Raw genomic sequence first — 17,909 nt, 5'->3', positions numbered from 1 at the left:
AATAACAAAGTTCAGGGATGGGTGGGTGGGGTGTCATCCGGGGAGAAATGGGAGCGGAGGCCGATCCAGCACTGGTAATAGTCGCGGTCCAGTTCGGGCGACTCCATGGCCCAGGGACACACACGCGGAATCAGACTGCTCTCAAACATGAACGCCATCGTCTCCGATACCCGCACCGGACCCGCATCCCCTCCCCTCCCCACCGTCGCCTACTCCCCCCACCATATTAAACAACAGAAAATAAATAAATAAATAAATAAATGTAGCAACAAAATTAAAAATTGCGATGTACCCACCTCGTAGGTCTTCGTGTCCGGCCCGTGCGGGGTCATGCAGCTGTGCAGGCTCGCGCCCCCTGGGAGAAACCCCTCCGCCTTTGCCTGCTCAATCCCATCATCCATACTATGTACATGAGCAAGATATATACACATATATTGGTGGATAGATGAACTGAGAGATATAGCGATAGATTTACTGCTGTCATACAGAGGAGAGAGAGAGATACCGAGTGGAAGAGAGAGATGGAAGGTTACAGAGACACAGCCAGATAGAGGAGAGAGAGAAAGAGAGAGATAAACGCAGGGTGGCAGATAGACAGAGAGACAGAGAAAAGAAAGTGAGACTGATAGACAGAGATTAATAGAGAGGGAGACAGACACAGTCAGACAGTGATATATATATATATAGAGAGAGAGAGAGAGAGACAGACAGAGAGAGAGAGAGAAAGATACTGTCAGACAAGCACTGTCAAATAGAGAGTTATTTATACAGAGGAAGAGAGAAAGGAAGACTGAAAGATAGACAGAGAGTGATTTGTATAGAGAGAGAAATGGAGACTGAACATACTCAGAGTGGTTATAGAGAGAGAGAGAGAGAACGGAAGACTGATCGATAGACAGTGATTTATAGAGAGAGAGAAAGACTAACAGACAACACAGAGTGATTATACAGAGAAAGAGAGGAAGGAAGACTGAGAGATAGACACAGAGTGACTTATGGAGAGGGATCGAAAGGGAGACTGAAAGATATGCAGAGAGTGATTTATGGAGAGAGAGATAGAAAGGGAAACTGAAAGATTTACAGAGTGATACATAGAGAGAGAGAGAGAGACTGACAGACTAACACAGAGTGATTGGGGGGGAGAGAGAGAGAGAGAGAGAGAGAGTGACAGACAGAGAGTGATTTAGAGAGAGAGAGAGAGAAAGGGAGACTGAGTGACAGACAGAGAGTGATTTATAAAGAGAGAGAGAGAGAGAGAGAAAGAGAGACTGACAGACAAACACAGAGTGTTATAGAGAGAGAGAGAGAAAGAGAGAATGACAGACAAACACTGAGTGCTAGAGAGAGAGAGAGAGAGACTGACAGACAAACACAGAGTGCTATAGAGAAAGAGAGAGAGAGAGAGAGAGAGAGAGAGAGAGAGAGACAGACAAACACAGAGTGCTAAAGAGAGAGAGAGAGAGAGAGAGAGAGAGAGAGAGAGAACCTCGTAATCGCCGTAAATCAGGCCCATGAATTCGCTCATACAGTTGCGATGGTAATACGGCGGGCGAAACGTGTGCTCGGCGACAAGCCAGCGGGGCGGGAAAATAACGAAGTCCAGAATCGCAACGCCAGGCTTATCCGAAGGAGCCGTCAGGACTGATTAAAATTATAATAAATTGATTTAATAAATTAGTAAATGACTACTAGCGACAACTGAAGGACATGATAATTGTTACCTGTGTTCACGGAGGGATCCCCGTGATCAATCAGCACAGTATTGAAAGGGCAGAACTTACTCAGATCGTACTGACGCAGTTACATTGAAGAATCTAGACAATTAGATTAATTTTCCATTTTCTAAAACCCATAAGAGATGATAAATTGATCCGAAAGAAAGCAGATACTAACCTTGTATGGTACATAGTTCCCATGCCAGGCGACCACATTAAAGGGAGAAAAGTTTTGCTTTGCGGTGAAAAGCTCGCCGCCGAATTTCTGGATAATCGTATAACCCGGGCGGATTTTGCTCTCAAACCATGCAACGGGAACCATGAAATCTCTTTCGCTGGCGAGACCATTAGCCCCTGTATTGTACCAGTGATGACGCTATACTATAATTAGGGGTGGAGATCGAAATCTGATCGAAAGATTCGTCCGATAACTCGATTGATTCACGTTCTCGATCGTCATTTCGCTAGAGGGTCAATCCGATAGATCAATTGTATATCGCTAAATCGAAAAATCGATCCGATCAAACATTAGCCAAATTGTCTTATTCAGATAATTACCGCAGTATAAATAGTGCTCAATAAAAAATATTGGTAATTCAGTTCGTGGTGGTATCAGAATGTATCAAATTGAGGTATGAATCATGTTGGAAATTTACTCTATAGTCAATGTCAAGTCAAATATTACACTGTCGTGGAAGATCCGAAAGAAAGATTATCGGGTATTAAACGGGTACCTATTGGTCCAAGATCCGGAAGTTGGAAATGCGATCCAAAAACTTCAGATACATAACCGCGCGAAGGGCCGTCGGGCAGCTGAACAGAGAATCGGAAACCCTGAGGAAGAACAACGATTTCACCAGGAGACACCTTAATTCTACCGCACTCTGTCGTTATCCACAGCCCTGCTCAAAGAATAAGATGAAAAAAGTCTTAAAATAAAAACCCTGGCGAATAAAGAACTATTTCTGCGATGACCCACTTACTTCCTTTCTGTGGAACAATTAGAAAATCACCATCAGCATTGCAGAATGCAGAGTCAACCATGGATTCGTTGGCAGCATACCTTGACGCATGTTTGAAACGTTAAACAATTACAGCATCTGACAGTGGCAATGTATGAATCATGGTATGAAAAGCTACATGATTCACAATATAATTCGTTGGTATCATACATTAATTACACGAGGAAGAGTTGCTAAAATACCTCCATAATAACATAAAAGGTAAATGAGCCGACAAGTTTAAAGAATTAGGAAGATACAGCACTAACAACAGTTTTACTATTTCCACAATTAATGTAATTGAGATTCCACAAATAATAATCTAGAACTTAGAAGAGGCCAGGGAAATGAGAACCTGAAAACGATTATGACTCGGTACCAGTATAAGAGAAAAACCACGCAAAGAAAAAATCATAAAATTGAAGTCCCCAAGATCAACAAATGCGAATTACATGTGAATTGCATAGCCATGTCGAAGGAACGAACTCCCCGCACCACATACTGTATAAAGCCCGTCGATAAAGTCAGTTGGGATCTCAGGATCATTCACAGGCTTCCAGCGCATCTGTGTCGGCGTGGCCAAAGACGTTGTGTGATTGAATTCACTGACGAGGCGGTTTTGACGAGGGAGGCGCGGATAAAACGGTTCATGCGTTACTGATGGTTTGATCCTGTAGAACCAGCTGCGCATAAAACCCCAAATGTTATCATCAAATACTAACAAGAATTTGCATAGAATTTTGTCATGTTCTATAAAGCTCATAATCCATTTATTACAAGAACTGCGACACGGTATGATCATGTTTCGGCAATTCGAACCATCGAGACGAAAAATTGAAGAATTCCGCAAGAACTAGCGATGAATTGCTGTATGCCGGCTCCGATCAGCACCATACCTTCTCTGATTCAATTTGCGGGGGCTGGTGAAGGATGTGCCGGAGATTTGCTCTGCGTAGAGGCCGTAGGGGCAGGACAAGGGACTGTTCTGCCCGAGAGGTAGGGCACCGGGCTTCGCCTCTGAGGAGAAGTGGTTTCCAAAGCCGGCGAGGTAGGAAAGTTGATTCCAGGCGACAGCTTCCTCGCCATGGCCATCGTCGAGATTGGACGACTCCATTTTCGATCAATTCGAAGCTTTTCTTCTTCTTCTTCTTCTTCGTTGAAGTGGCTTCCCGGCGGCGAATTTCCGTGGTTGGTAGAACTCTCCGAACTTCTCGCGCCTTCGCCACGTGGCTTCTCCTCTTGCGGCCACCTCATGTTTTATTTATAATAAATCCATTCGCTTTCTCTCTCCTACTCTTGACCGTCCGGCGTTGGATCTGACGTGGAGTTTAAATCTGGATATGTTCGGGTGCCCTTGCCGATCCAACGGCCCGGAGCCAATATCCCGTCTGGGTCTGATCCAACGGCCTGGATATTTCAGCCGTATGAGCGGACGTGGAGTTTAAATCTGATCTTGGTCTAATAGTGAAACTTCTCAGACCTCACAAATTATGTATGCTCTTTTCAATTATTAATTTAATGTAATTAAGATTCAATATGTGTAACTTTGGTCTTCTTAAATGTCTTTCTTGACGGGTGTCCATCCTGCTTCGAAGACTCCATCGAACCAGTTCATCAAACGAGGGCTCACGTGCGAGACCCAGCCTTCAGAGTACCCGGCCTCGTCAACGGGCCACAAAGGTTTGACGTTATCTTTTCTTATATTTTTTTTGTTTAGTACGCCTTGTATGCCGACTGCGTATGTGGTTGTTTTTGTTTATTCGCACGTGTTTGGACCGCTATACGAACCTACATGTTTGCATGTGTGTTAGCTCATGTGTGGGCGTGTTAGTGTGTCTCTCTCTCCTGTTAGGGGCCCTAATGACTTTTAATTGGGCTTTCACTCCTTTATTTCTAAAGAGGAAGGCCCATATTTGCCCCTATAAAAGGTGGGGCCCACCGATAAGAAGAGAATAGAATAAAGATCGAAGAAAATATGATTTTAAAGGATTTTTCTTGAGTTTTTAGTGTTTTTTTAATTTTTACCATATATACGAAAATGCCACTGTGAAGTTAGGAGAGAGAGAAAAAACACTGGGGTTCGCCGGAAACTGCTGTCGTCTTCACCAAAAACTGCTGCTGCCGACGCCTTTGGCAGAGCTCCGACCGCTGCCTCGCGGGGTCGCCCAGCACCTCTCGAGGCCGCCCAGCGCTGCCCAGCGCCGCCCCCGGCCGCCCAGCGCTGCCCGCAGCCCCTAAGCAGCACCCGCGCCCGCCATGGCAGCCGCCCGCAGCCGTCACAACATCCCGCAAGCGCCGCAGAGCGCTGCCGCCACTACTGGAGTCCCACCGCCGCCATTGCCAGGCCTTCTTGTCCGTGACCACCGCTCCCTGTGTCGCCTATGCGCCGTCGTGCCTGCATTCACAGCCACGGCCTCTAGCTGCCACCACGGCCACACCTGAGGTCACAAACGCGATTCCCAGTCATAGTTACATGCCTCGTCGCCTTCCTGCCACCTTGTCTTGTAGCGGCTACGCCACCGTGCCTTGCTGCCTCCGCAACTTTAGCCGCAGTTTTGCCACCGTGCCCGTCGCTACATCCATCCCCGCACCTCGCCGCCGGGCCAATCACTGTGGTGCCTTGCCACCATGTCCGTCATCGTGACAAGCCGTCTGCTTGCGCCGCCACGCCTACTTGCGCCGTCGCGCGTACTTGCGCCACCACACCTACTTGCACCACTGCGCCTACTTGCGCTGCTGCGCCTACTTGCGCCGCCGCGCCTACTTTCATCATCATCGCGCCGACGTATTGCTTGCCTTCTACTGCTGCCGAATCAGACACTGCCTGGCCCTACCGCTCCTTGTTTGCTCATCAATTATCTCTCGGCATTATATTATTTCTTTCACTGTCTCCAAACATTTTCTCCACCGCCGGAGTTAGATTAGTGATAGATAGGATTCACGTTCCGAGAATTAGGATTTCAATCAATACGTCCTTAGTTTAGACCGTCAAGGGTGTGCGGCAAAAGTGGCAGTAGCCGAGCTCACACCGTCGGCCTTCAACCCGATGTCCAGATCATCGGGAGCCTAGTGTCATTTTCAGGTCACGTTTACCATAGCTGAATGGTCGTTGGTGTACATCGACATCAAATTTATACTTCTCAGTGATTTCATTGTTGCATCATCACTTACATGACGCCATATTAGTCAGCTTTCCTACATGACATGATTGCCCTCGCCATCCCTGTGTGTAACACGAGCCGTTTGATCCTGACGTCTGTCGTGTTACATCATTTCTTAGTCTGTAATTTAGTTCTGTTTCTTGTAGACGGTCTGGACGGAACGGAATAGAGAATGACCCCACGATGGTTGTAATTAGGATTTGATTGTACCCGTCTGGTCTGTGTTTTTAGCAAAGATCAAAACCTTTCCTAATCTTTCGTCTGGTTCAAGTGCGTTCGTGTTTGGTCCCGCTCTGGTCGCTTTGACTAGTCAATGTCAAAGTCAAAGTATAAAATGTATGTTCACAGTAATTCTAAATATCCTCCACATCAAATGGGTGCCCAGGTCAAATATATGATTTGTCAATAGAAACCTCTCCATTGAGTTCGACTTGATATTTTTAGAATTTTATAAAAAATATTAAGTAAATATTAAAAAGTATACTTCCGGTTCCAGTCTAGTTCACTCTTGGACCTAAAACTGTTTGACAAACCGGTCCACCCTCAAATGGAGGACCTACAATCCCAGTTCGGTCTGGTCAAACTGGTCCTCGGTCCTAAATGTCCAACTCTATTTGAAATGGCTGGAGTAATGAACCTTGTTAATTTTATTTTTTATGTTTCCTTTTAAATTTCATTCTTGGTGAAATATGAATTGAGTTTCCAGACGAAAGGAAATGAAGTGGACGGATGATGGAACGGAAGTCCGTTCAGTGCCATTCCTTCCGTATGAAAGCGTCATCCGTCATCCATCTTTCGCCTAACAAGCCTAGTCTGTAGCTTCTCCAACGGTCAGGATCCGATAGCATGACCGAGTGCGGTTCGGAGTAACGGTTTTGTGACCCGATTTATATAAACGGACGATATAAATAAGATGCCAGAAAAGAGTTGAGAGCAGACAAGCAGGTAGAGAAGAGAAGCGCGGCGTGGCCATGAGAGCTGTGGTACAGCGCGTAACATCGGCCAGTGTAGAGGTACGAAGAGGATTGCAGCGAATGCCATCTGATTTTTTGGATCGAGCATGAATTTGATGGAGATTTTTGATAGGTTGAAGGGCACATTGTGTCCGAGATTGGGCCAGGCCTGCTCGTCCTCGTCGGTCTCCACGAATTAGACGTCGAAGCTGATGCCGATTACATGTATATCTCCCTATGAAACTACATTGATTATGTCGATTGGTGGCTGCATACCGTATAGTGGATTCAAATTCACGTATTGATAGAAATTATTGGGGCATAGTGTTTGTGCATCCCTTCGGGAATGGCGCTGATCGATATTTAATCAAGTTTTTTAGGGGGGAGACGCTGTTTGGTAGTTTTCTCTTCTTTAAACTTTTGCTCAACTTGACGACGTTGTGCTTTGATAACCTCCCAGATGCCGGAAGATTTTGAATATGCGGCTTTTTCCTGACGATAAAACTGGAAAGCCGTGGAATCAGAGTGTAAGCTTATGGCACTTTTCGTTGTATGTTCTTTGGAAGGTTTTATTTGATATTATTATCTTCGTAGGTCATGCAGCGGAACTATGGAGTTCTTTTGGGTTTGTGGATCCCTCTCTGTTGATCTATTCATCCGAGATTTTTTATGGTGTTGGTACTATAAGTGGGGTTGACATTCTCTTTACTTTATTTGGCGACAAAATTTTGGGTGTTTAACAGTGAGTCAGTTCACTCTATATGGCATCCTCAAGGGAAATAGACCAGATTTTCATGTCGCTATGCCTCCTCCTCAAGCAAAGGACTTCTATGAGAAATTAGTTGAGAAATTTCGGCAGTCATACTCCTCGGGCGCTGTAAAAGGTAAAGATTACTGTTTATTGCTTAGCTTTTTTCCCTTTTAGTGTTATCATGTTCAAAAGGTGTCAAAAATAATGATTTGATCAGATCTTCCATAAAGCAGTGGAGAAATAATAAACGATTGGGAGTCAATCATTCCATTATTTCATCCGTTGCCTATCAAATTAACTTGGTGTCCAAGCGTTTTCTTTCTAATCTCTCGGTTGCAAAGAGAGCAAAATGTTCATGATCTGCATGGAATTCCTCTGGAACATAATATCACGAGCCCACTAGTATTCCACTTCCGACAATATGCTTATTCTCATTGGATCTTATTTCTGGCTCAAATTCCTCTTCATACTGGATTCTCCATGCATAGTGTTGAAATGGAAATGCTTCATCCTCCAAGATAGTACCACGCATTTATTATATTTTTTTGGTCTCACTTGTATACATTGTATGCCATGATAATCATGCAAAAATATAGATGTATGTATGTGTGACCTTGATAAGAAACTTGATGTAAGTTCCTGCCGAGGAAGATATTGCTCAGAGATGACGTAGAGATTGATCGACTCAAGCCAGCTGGAGATCCAATGAAGGAGAGATGATCCCAGGGGTAGGGAATCTCGAGGGTTGCGGGAGTCACCATCTGATGCAAGGGATGGATCAATGTGTTGAGATCCTAAAGTCAGCTAAATATCTTCGAAAAATTACATACCAACTCATAGTAACCGCCTTTAAAAAATATGTCCAAATCCCCTTCGACTTGGTAGAAAAAACTCTACAATGTAGCCCTGATTGCCATCTGGCAGCAGTCACCTCGAACAAGGGAGCCAAAGACAGCCTATCAGCCCACCTCTCCTGAGGTCCCCTCCTTATATAGACCTACCTCAGAAGGCCTTTCCTCCCAAATCAAGTATCACCACCACCTGAGTCAAAACGAGTATTTTCCCATGTTGACCAGCTTTATCTATTTCCGTCAGCACAGTGGTATTCATGTACTGACCTGGAAACGTTCCTGGGGATGGTACAACTTCTGTTCGGCCATCAGTTTGGGGGTGGTACAACGAGCGCATGTGTAAAATGGCTAGTTCCTTCCACAAGGAACTGGAAAACACTTAGTCCCTGTTAAATAATTTTTCTGTTGGGATGCTATGATGTTATTGCGGTGAAAGGGTGTTGGAGAGGGGTAAAATGGCTGTACTTACTCAACTGGTCCACAACTGTACTGAAGGAGACTTTCCTCAAAATCCATTGCAACTTTCTCCCAAATACGATCAGGTACTGGGAAAGGCTGAGGTAATTTACCCAGTGCTAGAGAAGAAACCTTATTGGTCCGGCAAGTGTGGCATCGGTTGACATAATCTTTGATTGCCTTTGTTTATCCCTGCCCAATTAAGGTCCTTCAGGATGCTCTGATAAGTTCATAAGTTCCTGCACTGATACATCTTCAATATAGAGGGAATTCTTCTTTTGCTTATAGTACCCTCCACCCTTGGACAATGGCATTCTGCTTAGGTATTCATGATTTGAGTGATACTGGAGATCTTGGATTAATTCACTGATTATTTGGTCGTGATGGGAATATGTTAATACTTCAGCAGGAATGATATCATAATCAACAAATCCCAAACTACAAACACAAAGCATAACATAGCCTGGTGGCAGTGGGCCTCTTCCACCGACCACCAGGTCTGGGATTCGAATCCCCTGAGCGCCGGCTTATAAAAATAAAAAAAAAACAAAAATCCCAAACTACAAGGAGCCATCACCTTGCACTCGGCCAATATGAGTGCTCTTAACAATTCATCTCCTGAAGTATTATGTTTGCAAGGCTTGTATTCAATTGTGAAACCATAACGCGGCAGTTGTGCTCCCATTTCCTATAAAGTTCTTGTACCTGCTTCTTCGAGAGGAGGAAGTTGAGACTGTACTGGTCAGTGTGATTGATAAATGGAAAATGCACCACATAATGTCTCCACTTGTGCGCTGCCATAACTATTGCGATTTGGTCTCTCTCATAGGCTGACTTGACTTGCTTCATCTTGGCGGGGCTTGACTGAAATAAGCAATTGGTCTTCCGTCTTCCATGAGAACTACACTTATGTCAAAGCCATAAGCGTTGGTTTCAACAAAAATGGTAATGTGAAGTGGGGTATTGCTAAAATGGGAGTTATACACAGACACCTTCAGGTCGTCAGACCCTCTGCTGCCTGGTCTCTGTCCGGTAGGGAGAATCTTTCTGAAATAATGCTGTTAGTGGGACAGCCTTCACATCATCAAGCATGACAAAATCCCAATAGTACCATGTTAAGCCCAAGAGTCCTAGAAGTTCCTTCAATGTTGTTGGTATAGGCTATTTTGGTATTCCTTTCACCTTCTCACTGTTGGTTATAACACCTGCCGCGGATATCCACCTGGCTTAAGAATCAACTTCTCGATCTTGGCCTTCTGCATCCGAGAATACCTGTAGGGTCGAAAATAAACTGCTGGAGTGCTGGGGAATAGTTGTATCTCATTGTCTACAACCCAAGGAGGTGGCAGTTTTATCTCTCAAAATACCTGAGGCTAACTTGACATGATCGTGGGTTTTGTTTATGAATGGTGCCAACCCAGTAAGAAACTCTGCTCAAATGCTCTCCAGACCTGGTCACTGAAGGGCAGCATGGAGCACTCAACAGGGCGTGGAATTTCAGAATCTTTCACATTCAATGGGGAAAACAACTCTCCAAACCAGGGTATTTTTTCCAGTGTGACTGCTGTGATTCCACCTATTTCACCTTGAGACAGTATTTCCCGCTTGGATGGTGGCTTCTCCAATCTCCTGGAGGGAATGATCTTCCTGTCTCCCTCTCATTCTTCACTGCTTCTTTCTCTCTATCTCGCTATCTCCCTATCTCTCCATCTCTCTATCTCTCTCAATACCGTGTATCTCTGAGTCATGGGGTTACTATTAGGAAACTTGATGTTGAATGCTCTTTTTGAAGGATTAGTTTGTCATGATAAAGCTCCTGCATCAGAACTTGTGAATCCTTTCATTTTATTCACCCCCTTTGGCCTCAAATACCGTCTGACAAGCTGTGGTCACATCTATGAGTTACAAATTTTGTCCCCACCTCAATTGCCCGTTTTCCCAGTGAACATGTGTCCAACCAAGGGCATCCCAAAATCAGGTCAATCCTCCCAAATTTCAATGGTTAAAAATCACCACTCATCAACTCATCTTGTGTCAAGAATTGCATCCCTTTCCAAAAGCCTTACCCTTTCGATGTTTCATTATTCCCTTAGATATAGTTTTTTTTAAAAGTATTCCCAACATCACTTCGAACTTTCCCGAATAAATGCCCCTGGAGGTGGTCGTCCCCCCTGAAGAAGTTTCTACTCCCTACTCAATAGATACTATTCAACTTTTTTCTGCTTGGAGGGCATCATTCATCAGATTTCTCAGTTTCTGCCTAGACAATTCAGCCTGTATGTCCTCTTTAAACCCTTTCATAAAGAGATTTCTTGATATAACATCCTCAACAGGCGGCAAATGCACGTGAAGCCTTTCTAACTCATCGTATTCCATGACTGCGCCAATCTGCCTGACGTTCAGAAACTGCTGCATGATATTGTATGAAAATTTTTACTGAATCACGTACCAACTCAGTTTTCAAATCATTCCTTCCTTAAAATATAGAACAATCTCTCTTCAAAACAATATATAACAATCTTCGGTCCAGATTTATCACTGTAGTGCTGATCCTTCAAAGCATGACATCATCTTATCCAAATGCTCTTTGTCCGATATCTTATGGATTGAAGTATTTTTCCATGCTACGCAGCCACCCTTCAATGCCATCGCCTAGGAAAGTTGGTGCTTCAATTTTCGACCCTATTATTGGAGGTGTCGCAGGCTCCACAGTTCACTGTGCAACTCGTCGTTGTCATCGCTATTCTGATGTAATACGATTCCACTGGGATCGACGGTTCGTATTACAACACAGTAAAAAGTAATGGATTGATTTCGATAATTCTGTTAAATGAAATGAATGTCGATAAGAAAACCCCAATGAGCAATAAGAGACGTCTACGTACTAGGGTGAACGACCGATGGATTCCACTAAGAGAGATATTGATCAAGTTAGACTCCCAATGACCCTTAAGACCAAATTAGATGATTACGGTGTAAGGGACGTTTGATGGCCCTGAGTTGTTCCAAGTATAAGGATCAACAAGTAGTCCTTTCACCACAATGAAATCCTAACTCTCGACAAGTGGCTATCCTATATCAATGGGCATATTCGCCAAGGTAGCGGAATCGATAGGGGAAGACTGCACTGCTCTAAGTAATAATACTAAAATATAATGGGGGGGAAAGATGAGAAGATACCTGATTGGCGGAGTCCACGGCAAAATATCCACGTATGGTGAAATCAAAGATGACGGCGAGGCACCGAAGACGGCGAGTCTCCAATGGAAAGGATCCGGAGTGCGAGGAGGATGACCAGGGGCGCTAGGGCAGCAGAGGGCTGGGTGCGTGCGTGGAGGACAGGCACGAACGCGGCGGTGGCCGCGGGCTCGTGGGAGTGCGGAGACGCGGGCGCGCGCGGGCCTGGGCGCGCAGGACCGCGGCCGCGCGGGCGCCGGCAGGCGGACCTGCGGGCTTGGCGCGCGCGGCCTGGGCGCGCAGGACCGCTGCCGCGTGGCGCCGGCAGGCGGACCTGCGGGCTTGGGCGCGCTGTGCGCGGCACGCGGGCGCGGTGCTGGGGCACACCGACGTGCGGGATGCTGGGCAGTGTGTGCGGGCGCACGCGCGGGCTGGGGCGTGCGGCAGAGGGTCGGCACGCGGGCGGAGTGCGGCCGTGAGATGGCGGGCTGGGGCGTGTGGCGGAGGGCCGGCACGTGGGTGGAGGGCGACCGCGAGATGGGGGGCTGGTCGCGCAGGTGGGGCAGGAGGGCCTGCAGCTGACAGGGGTGCGCGCGGCGGAGGGCCGGCACACGGTCTTGATCTTGATCTTGATCACAAGAACTCCAAGAATGGTGTGGAGCGTTCTTGCTTCTTGGATATTCTTGTTGGCAAGAACGAGGAATCTTGATGGTGGAGTTACTGATGATGGGAGGTGACAACGACACGTCCCCAGAGTTACCTCGACGAGGAAGCGTAGTCGGCAACAACACCCAAAGCTGCAAATCTTGGATCTTCAAGAAGTGTCCTCGGAGTGATCTCGACGAGGGGCGGTGACAACACCCAAGAATTGCAAAGCTTGAATCTTTAAGAAACAGCCTCGGAGTGATCTCGACGAGGTCGTGTGGCGGCGGCCCACGGAGTGGTCTCGACGTGAGGAAGGGAGCAGCCACGTTCCCACTACTCTCTCTAAATTCTATCTAAATCTCTCTAGCACTAAGGTAGAAAGAAAACACAGATTTCAATTCATCAAAAGCCTATCTCACTTGGGGCATGCTATCCCCTTATATAAGGAGGATAGGTGCCAAGTGACGTCGTTAGAGGTGGAACCGTCGCGAGACGTGGTTCGTCCTCTATTCAACGGTTACAAGGGAAATGAAAAATAACATGGACAAGGCCCAAACATCGGCCTAGTCCGTAAGGTCCATAAACGAAAATACACCCAAACAAAATAAAGCATGAAATGAGATGATACTTACGCGGAGTACTTGAACCCCGGGTAGCGAGCGTCGGCGCGAGCAGCCCGGTGTGGTTGGACTCGTCCCTTCCCGGCATCGTCTGGATGGTCCCCCATCATATTCTGGATGGATGGGACTTCTTGTCTCATCCAGTGAGGGATAGAAGGTCCCAAGGGAAGGGGATTCCCAAAGGCTCAGTGCACCATCCATTTTAAGGAAATTACCTTGGAACCAAAATGACCAAATTGCTCCAAATGATCTAAAATTACAAAGCTACCCCGGAATTTATTGGGTCTTATCAGACCTTTGGTTTCAGACGTGTTTCTTTGTTCTTTCCCTCAACTAAGCAGTTAGTTCATTTAATTATTTTCAAAGTGGTTATGTTTTCTATGGATCCTATTGATTGAGCGTCTTGGTATTTTTTCTTTGCTTCTTCCAGACGGAATTTTTGGAGCCATGATGAAGGTTTGTGGGATCATTATTATTCTATATTTGTCCACTGCTCTGACATCTCTTCTCTAAATTTGTGTTTGTGTTAAACTCCTGCAGGTGAACCTGTCAAATGATGGCCCGGTAACGATGCAACTAGATTCTTCTGGCGCCACAAGGTTACATAGCCTTATGCATTATGCATCTGTTATTTTGATGCATTCTGATACTATCTTGGTGAATAATTTCAACATGAAATTTATTTGTGACCATCAATCACGTAGATTTAAGTCAAAGTTGCTTTTCATTTGAAGACATTTAAAAGGAAATTGGGTGGAAACCAAGAGTGCCTCTGAAGCGGAAGAAGATGGCCAATGATCAGATCTTCTGCTGAAAATACGAAAAAGGTAGGCCGCTTCCATGGTTTTTTTCTTCCCATCATCTCTTGCTTCTCTACATAAAACATTTCACAGTAAACATACGTTCCAACCAGTTACATTGCTATTTCAGGGAAAGTAGAACATCTCTTTTTTAAGTCAATCCCCTCCACTCAGGATTTTCGGAGTCTGAACCTTGGTCGTCAACTATTTTGGCAAAAGCTCTATACTTTTATAACTTATTCTTGTTTCTGTGAGCCATGTTAGTTTGGTCTGTTAATCCCTGATTTGGCTCATTCAAAACTATCATGAGCTGCTAATTTTGTGTTGACCTGCACATTATGTTGTCTAAACCAGACATCATTTGTTAGGCATATGGGGCTTCTAGGGCAGCTTGGCCACAGATAATGGGTTTGTCAAATTAGGCCACAGCCCATTTCAGCTCATCCTTCTTGATGATGTGGCTACATCCCACATGCATGTGTCAGGGACATTCAGGATGATATATGACCTGCATAAGATGAGGTGGGGTTACTGCCTTACCAATTATTTATCTATCTCTATCTCTCCCATTTTGATCTCTCTTGCTATTTATATATTTCTCTCTCCCTCTCCTAAATAGCTCTCTCTTTTTCTTTACGACTGCAGGCAGTGACTCGAGAAAATTAAGAGAGATGGAGAGGTGAATGTTTGAATGATCAGTTGGCGGCAGCAGACTGTAGGGTAAGGCCAACCTGGTTGATTTTGGAGTTTGGGAATTGCCTATGGGTCAGAAATGCTCAATTAGCCATCAACTGTCAAAAGCATCAATTATCAATGACATTGACTACAACATTGATGATGATGCTAAATATGGGTGGCTGGAGATAACTTGGACATGGAATTCTGTTGATGTTGACTTTGAAGGGATATGGGGGATGATTGATTTTGACGAGGTTGATGCCATAGATGACAGCATTTACCGTTTAGAATAAATTGGTTTTCCTCTCCGATGTTTCATCCAGCTGGGCCACGGAATGGTATTTGGCACTGAATCTCGGTTCACGGATCACAAAAGGTTAGTCTTTGTAGGGCACATTGCCATGGATCACATGTCACTGACAATGTGGTGCAGATGTTTGTCAAGATAGATACTTCCTTTATAATCTTCTTTTCAGTGATAAGACTCTCGGAACATTGGTTGTTCATAGAAGTAGCTTATTTCTTGTCATTAGATATCTCTAACCAACCTGAGGGGGATGGTAAACTATCTTTTGATCACTAGGGAGGGGCAATCTATCGTGGTAATCATACTGGATCCGAGGTTTTGAGTAGTTTGGGAGAGTGAGTCATATTCAAATGATGTTTTCTTGGGTCGATTAACACTGATAATCTGACTTCTGATATCTCTTCGCATCACACTCAAGAATATGGAAAGCCAATAAATAAAGCAGGAGGAATGGTTGAAGCAGAAGATAGCACTCCTGAGGTGGAACTGACGGCTTTTAAAATATGTCACACCTCTGAATTCATGATGATTCGATGCAAATTTCCTGCCTTTTGCTTTGGAGCTGAGTATGGGTGCCTTTGAATTGATGGAATTATAAGTAAAATTTTCACTTCATTTGAAGAATAAGTTTTTCCAATATATTAATATTGGGTGGAACACAGAAACAAACTTTTAATCCTATAATTATTATGTCGTAATGAGAAGTATTTATTGGGTAAAAAACTGATTGTGCCAAGACACCAAAGTTTAATACAATGACTGCACTTAAATAGTTATTAACATCAGCAAAAAAAGTTGGGATAATTATTATTGTAATTTATAGCATGATAATGATGAACTACATACTCATTATTTATTCCTGGCAGTGATGTCTATGTTTTATGTTTTTTATTTTTAAGCCATTTATGAACTATTCTCCCTTTTCTAGGGTAGGCCATCGACAAAGGTGATTTCATAATAAGTGCAAAATATTTGTCTGATTATTCCTACACCACTCATTTTAGGATTCTTATCTCTGATACTTTTACTTTATTTTCTTTGATTTTTTTTCAACTGGGTCTGGATCACGTTGAAAATGAGATCACTATGTACGAGAAGAACATAAAATCTGAAATAAGCTAAATAGACTGTCAGCTTCTTCAGAATCTATGTTCATTTGCACCATAGCTATATCAAGACATTGCACGAGCTTCTTGGTCAAGGTGGGGTAAATCTTCTATAAGACAACTTCAACAATTGTCAAGTCCAGAGTTTATATCTAATTGAGTGTCACATTACAACTACTTCAAGTTCTCATAGTCAAAAAATGCTCGATTACGATCTATCAATATATGTGTATAGAAGGTGTTGCAGTACTACAATTAGTTCAACAATAAATCATTAATCGAAAATCATATAGAAGATCACATTTTCCATTGGCACAATTAGTAGATTGGTGAAATTTCAATCATTATTGTAGGGAAAATATCACAGATGATTTGAGAATAGAATACGTCCAGAATTGAAGAGAACTACCAATCAAAAATATTTTAGTCCCTAGAAATTTTGAAACATCAAAATAATGGAAATGGAGAAAATAAGATTGATAAATTATTAAAAAATTTAACCTAATATATGACACAGAAACTTATTGAGTTAGAAATTTAGAAAAACTTACCTACATGTTATTAGAGATTGACTAAATTTCAATCATCTCTCCTCATGGAGTATTAGTTCATGTTCAATCACATCCAAATGAAATGTTTAAATTGTTGGGTTCTTTGCCTTAGTTCAATCATGGAAATCATGTTTTTGCATGAATGCAGAAGCGATTTCAATTCCAAATCAACATTTAAACGAATACATCATATGTACCTTATGGGGAACTAGTTCCACCCTTGACCTGCTCACTTTAAAACTTTTCTGAAGCCGTTCATGTGCCCGGCCTATAGAAGTATCCATGGGATCATGTTGGTCTTGGATCTCCACTTCTTCTTCTTCAATTCTCCTTGAAAATGTTGAAGATCTTCTCACCATGAAGACACTCTCCTTGGTTGAGTCGAGAAGAGATCAGAGTGGAGAAAGCAGGGGTCTCCCATTTTTGGCTAGCCTAAGTGCTGAAAATGGGTGCCCCTTTCCTATTTCTATTTCACTTAAGTGTTTTTCAAAATTTCATTAAGTAAAATATATTCACCAATGCCCCTATGATCTTATGAGTGTGGCCCTCTAGACTCATGAATCATTCTAGTTAATAACTTTAATGACCCAATAACAATTATTGGCTAACCTTATTAATTAACTATATCAACATACATGCTAACTAAGGATCGATCTAACCCAATCGACAGGGTAAGTTTCCAGCCTGTGGGGTGCCAAGCTAAACCTCATGCTCCAAAAGGTAACGAGTAGTGCTTGAACTCTCTCATGGAACCTTTACCATCATCGGTTACCGTTTATGTATAATCCATCATCTGCACGAGATTCTCGAATGACTTAGGGTATGGCTGATCATCAAACTGTAAGCCATCATTCGATTAGTACAGATGCGTAACGCGGATCATTGGAGAAGGCCTTCTCCAATATCCTCACTACCCTAGCCAGAGATTTTTTGCATCATCTTCTTTGAGTCAATCTGCTCTTATACTGAGGGTGGATGATACTGTCTTGACCACTCAATCATCTCTGTGAGCTTCTTATTACATCAGAATTATGACTTGTTTAAATCCCATGGTTAGAGACTTGTAAGTCATAGTCAAAATGTAATCGTCCATCCACGAGGTGCCCTTGGTGTCTCAGGTCAGCAGATCACTTATTC

At 43.8% G+C, this 17,909-nt stretch overlaps 2 protein-coding genes across 8 annotated transcripts in view; one reads left to right on the top strand and one right to left on the bottom strand.

The window, feature by feature from the left end:
* HGO (homogentisate 1,2-dioxygenase) overlaps nucleotides 1-3,956 on the bottom strand; it is a 4,009-nt gene extending 53 nt beyond the window's left edge. Inside the window, exons 1-9 of the mRNA XM_078572980.1 lie at nucleotides 3,613-3,956; nucleotides 3,169-3,399; nucleotides 2,699-2,778; nucleotides 2,450-2,617; nucleotides 1,894-2,069; nucleotides 1,722-1,791; nucleotides 1,487-1,641; nucleotides 297-380; nucleotides 1-209 (exon numbers count right to left, since the gene is read on the bottom strand). The exon at nucleotides 1-209 is cut by the window's left edge and continues 53 nt beyond it. Coding sequence (XP_078429106.1) covers nucleotides 12-209; nucleotides 297-380; nucleotides 1,487-1,641; nucleotides 1,722-1,791; nucleotides 1,894-2,069; nucleotides 2,450-2,617; nucleotides 2,699-2,778; nucleotides 3,169-3,399; nucleotides 3,613-3,830 — 1,380 coding nt within the window. The 5' untranslated portion in view covers nucleotides 3,831-3,956 and the 3' untranslated portion in view covers nucleotides 1-11. The remainder of the gene's footprint in view (nucleotides 210-296; nucleotides 381-1,486; nucleotides 1,642-1,721; nucleotides 1,792-1,893; nucleotides 2,070-2,449; nucleotides 2,618-2,698; nucleotides 2,779-3,168; nucleotides 3,400-3,612) is intronic.
* A 2,799-nt stretch (nucleotides 3,957-6,755) lies between these two features.
* Nucleotides 6,756-15,119, top strand: LOC144701232 (D-Tyr-tRNA(Tyr) deacylase family protein). 7 transcript variants are annotated; one of them, XR_013580956.1, is made up of 10 exons: nucleotides 6,756-6,890; nucleotides 6,964-7,055; nucleotides 7,291-7,357; nucleotides 7,425-7,455; nucleotides 7,574-7,714; nucleotides 13,761-13,786; nucleotides 13,871-13,929; nucleotides 14,065-14,157; nucleotides 14,499-14,652; nucleotides 14,776-15,119. XR_013580956.1 is itself a non-coding variant. In XM_078572979.1 (9 exons), the coding sequence occupies exons 1-8, from the start codon at nucleotides 6,849-6,851 to the stop codon at nucleotides 14,126-14,128; spliced, it is 522 nt and encodes a 173-aa protein (XP_078429105.1). In that variant the 5' UTR covers nucleotides 6,756-6,848; the 3' UTR covers nucleotides 14,129-14,157; nucleotides 14,776-15,119. The 7 variants fall into 7 exon arrangements, 2 of the variants coding, with proteins under 2 accessions (XP_078429105.1, XP_078429103.1); XR_013580953.1 differs by having other exon boundaries at nucleotides 13,871-13,987; XR_013580955.1 differs by lacking the exon at nucleotides 14,499-14,652 and having other exon boundaries at nucleotides 13,871-13,987.
* The last annotated feature ends 2,790 nt before the right edge of the window (nucleotides 15,120-17,909 follow it).

The sequence above is a fragment of the Wolffia australiana genome, chromosome 3, assembly GCF_029677425.1.
Source record: "Wolffia australiana isolate 7733 chromosome 3, ASM2967742v1".
Classification (NCBI taxonomy): Eukaryota; Viridiplantae; Streptophyta; class Magnoliopsida; order Alismatales; family Araceae; genus Wolffia; species Wolffia australiana.
This window is presented reverse-complemented; position numbering and strand designations above follow the sequence as displayed.

Coding starts and splice junctions, on each gene's coding strand:
- LOC144701232 (XM_078572979.1), top strand. CDS start 6,849: ATGAGAGCTGTGGTACAGCGCGTAACATCGGCCAGTGTAGAG. Junction 6,891..6,963: donor TAACATCGGCCAGTGTAGAG/GTACGAAGAGGA, acceptor GATTTTTGATAG/GTTGAAGGGCACATTGTGTC. Junction 13,930..14,064: donor GATTCTTCTGGCGCCACAAG/GTTACATAGCCT, acceptor TTTCATTTGAAG/ACATTTAAAAGGAAATTGGG.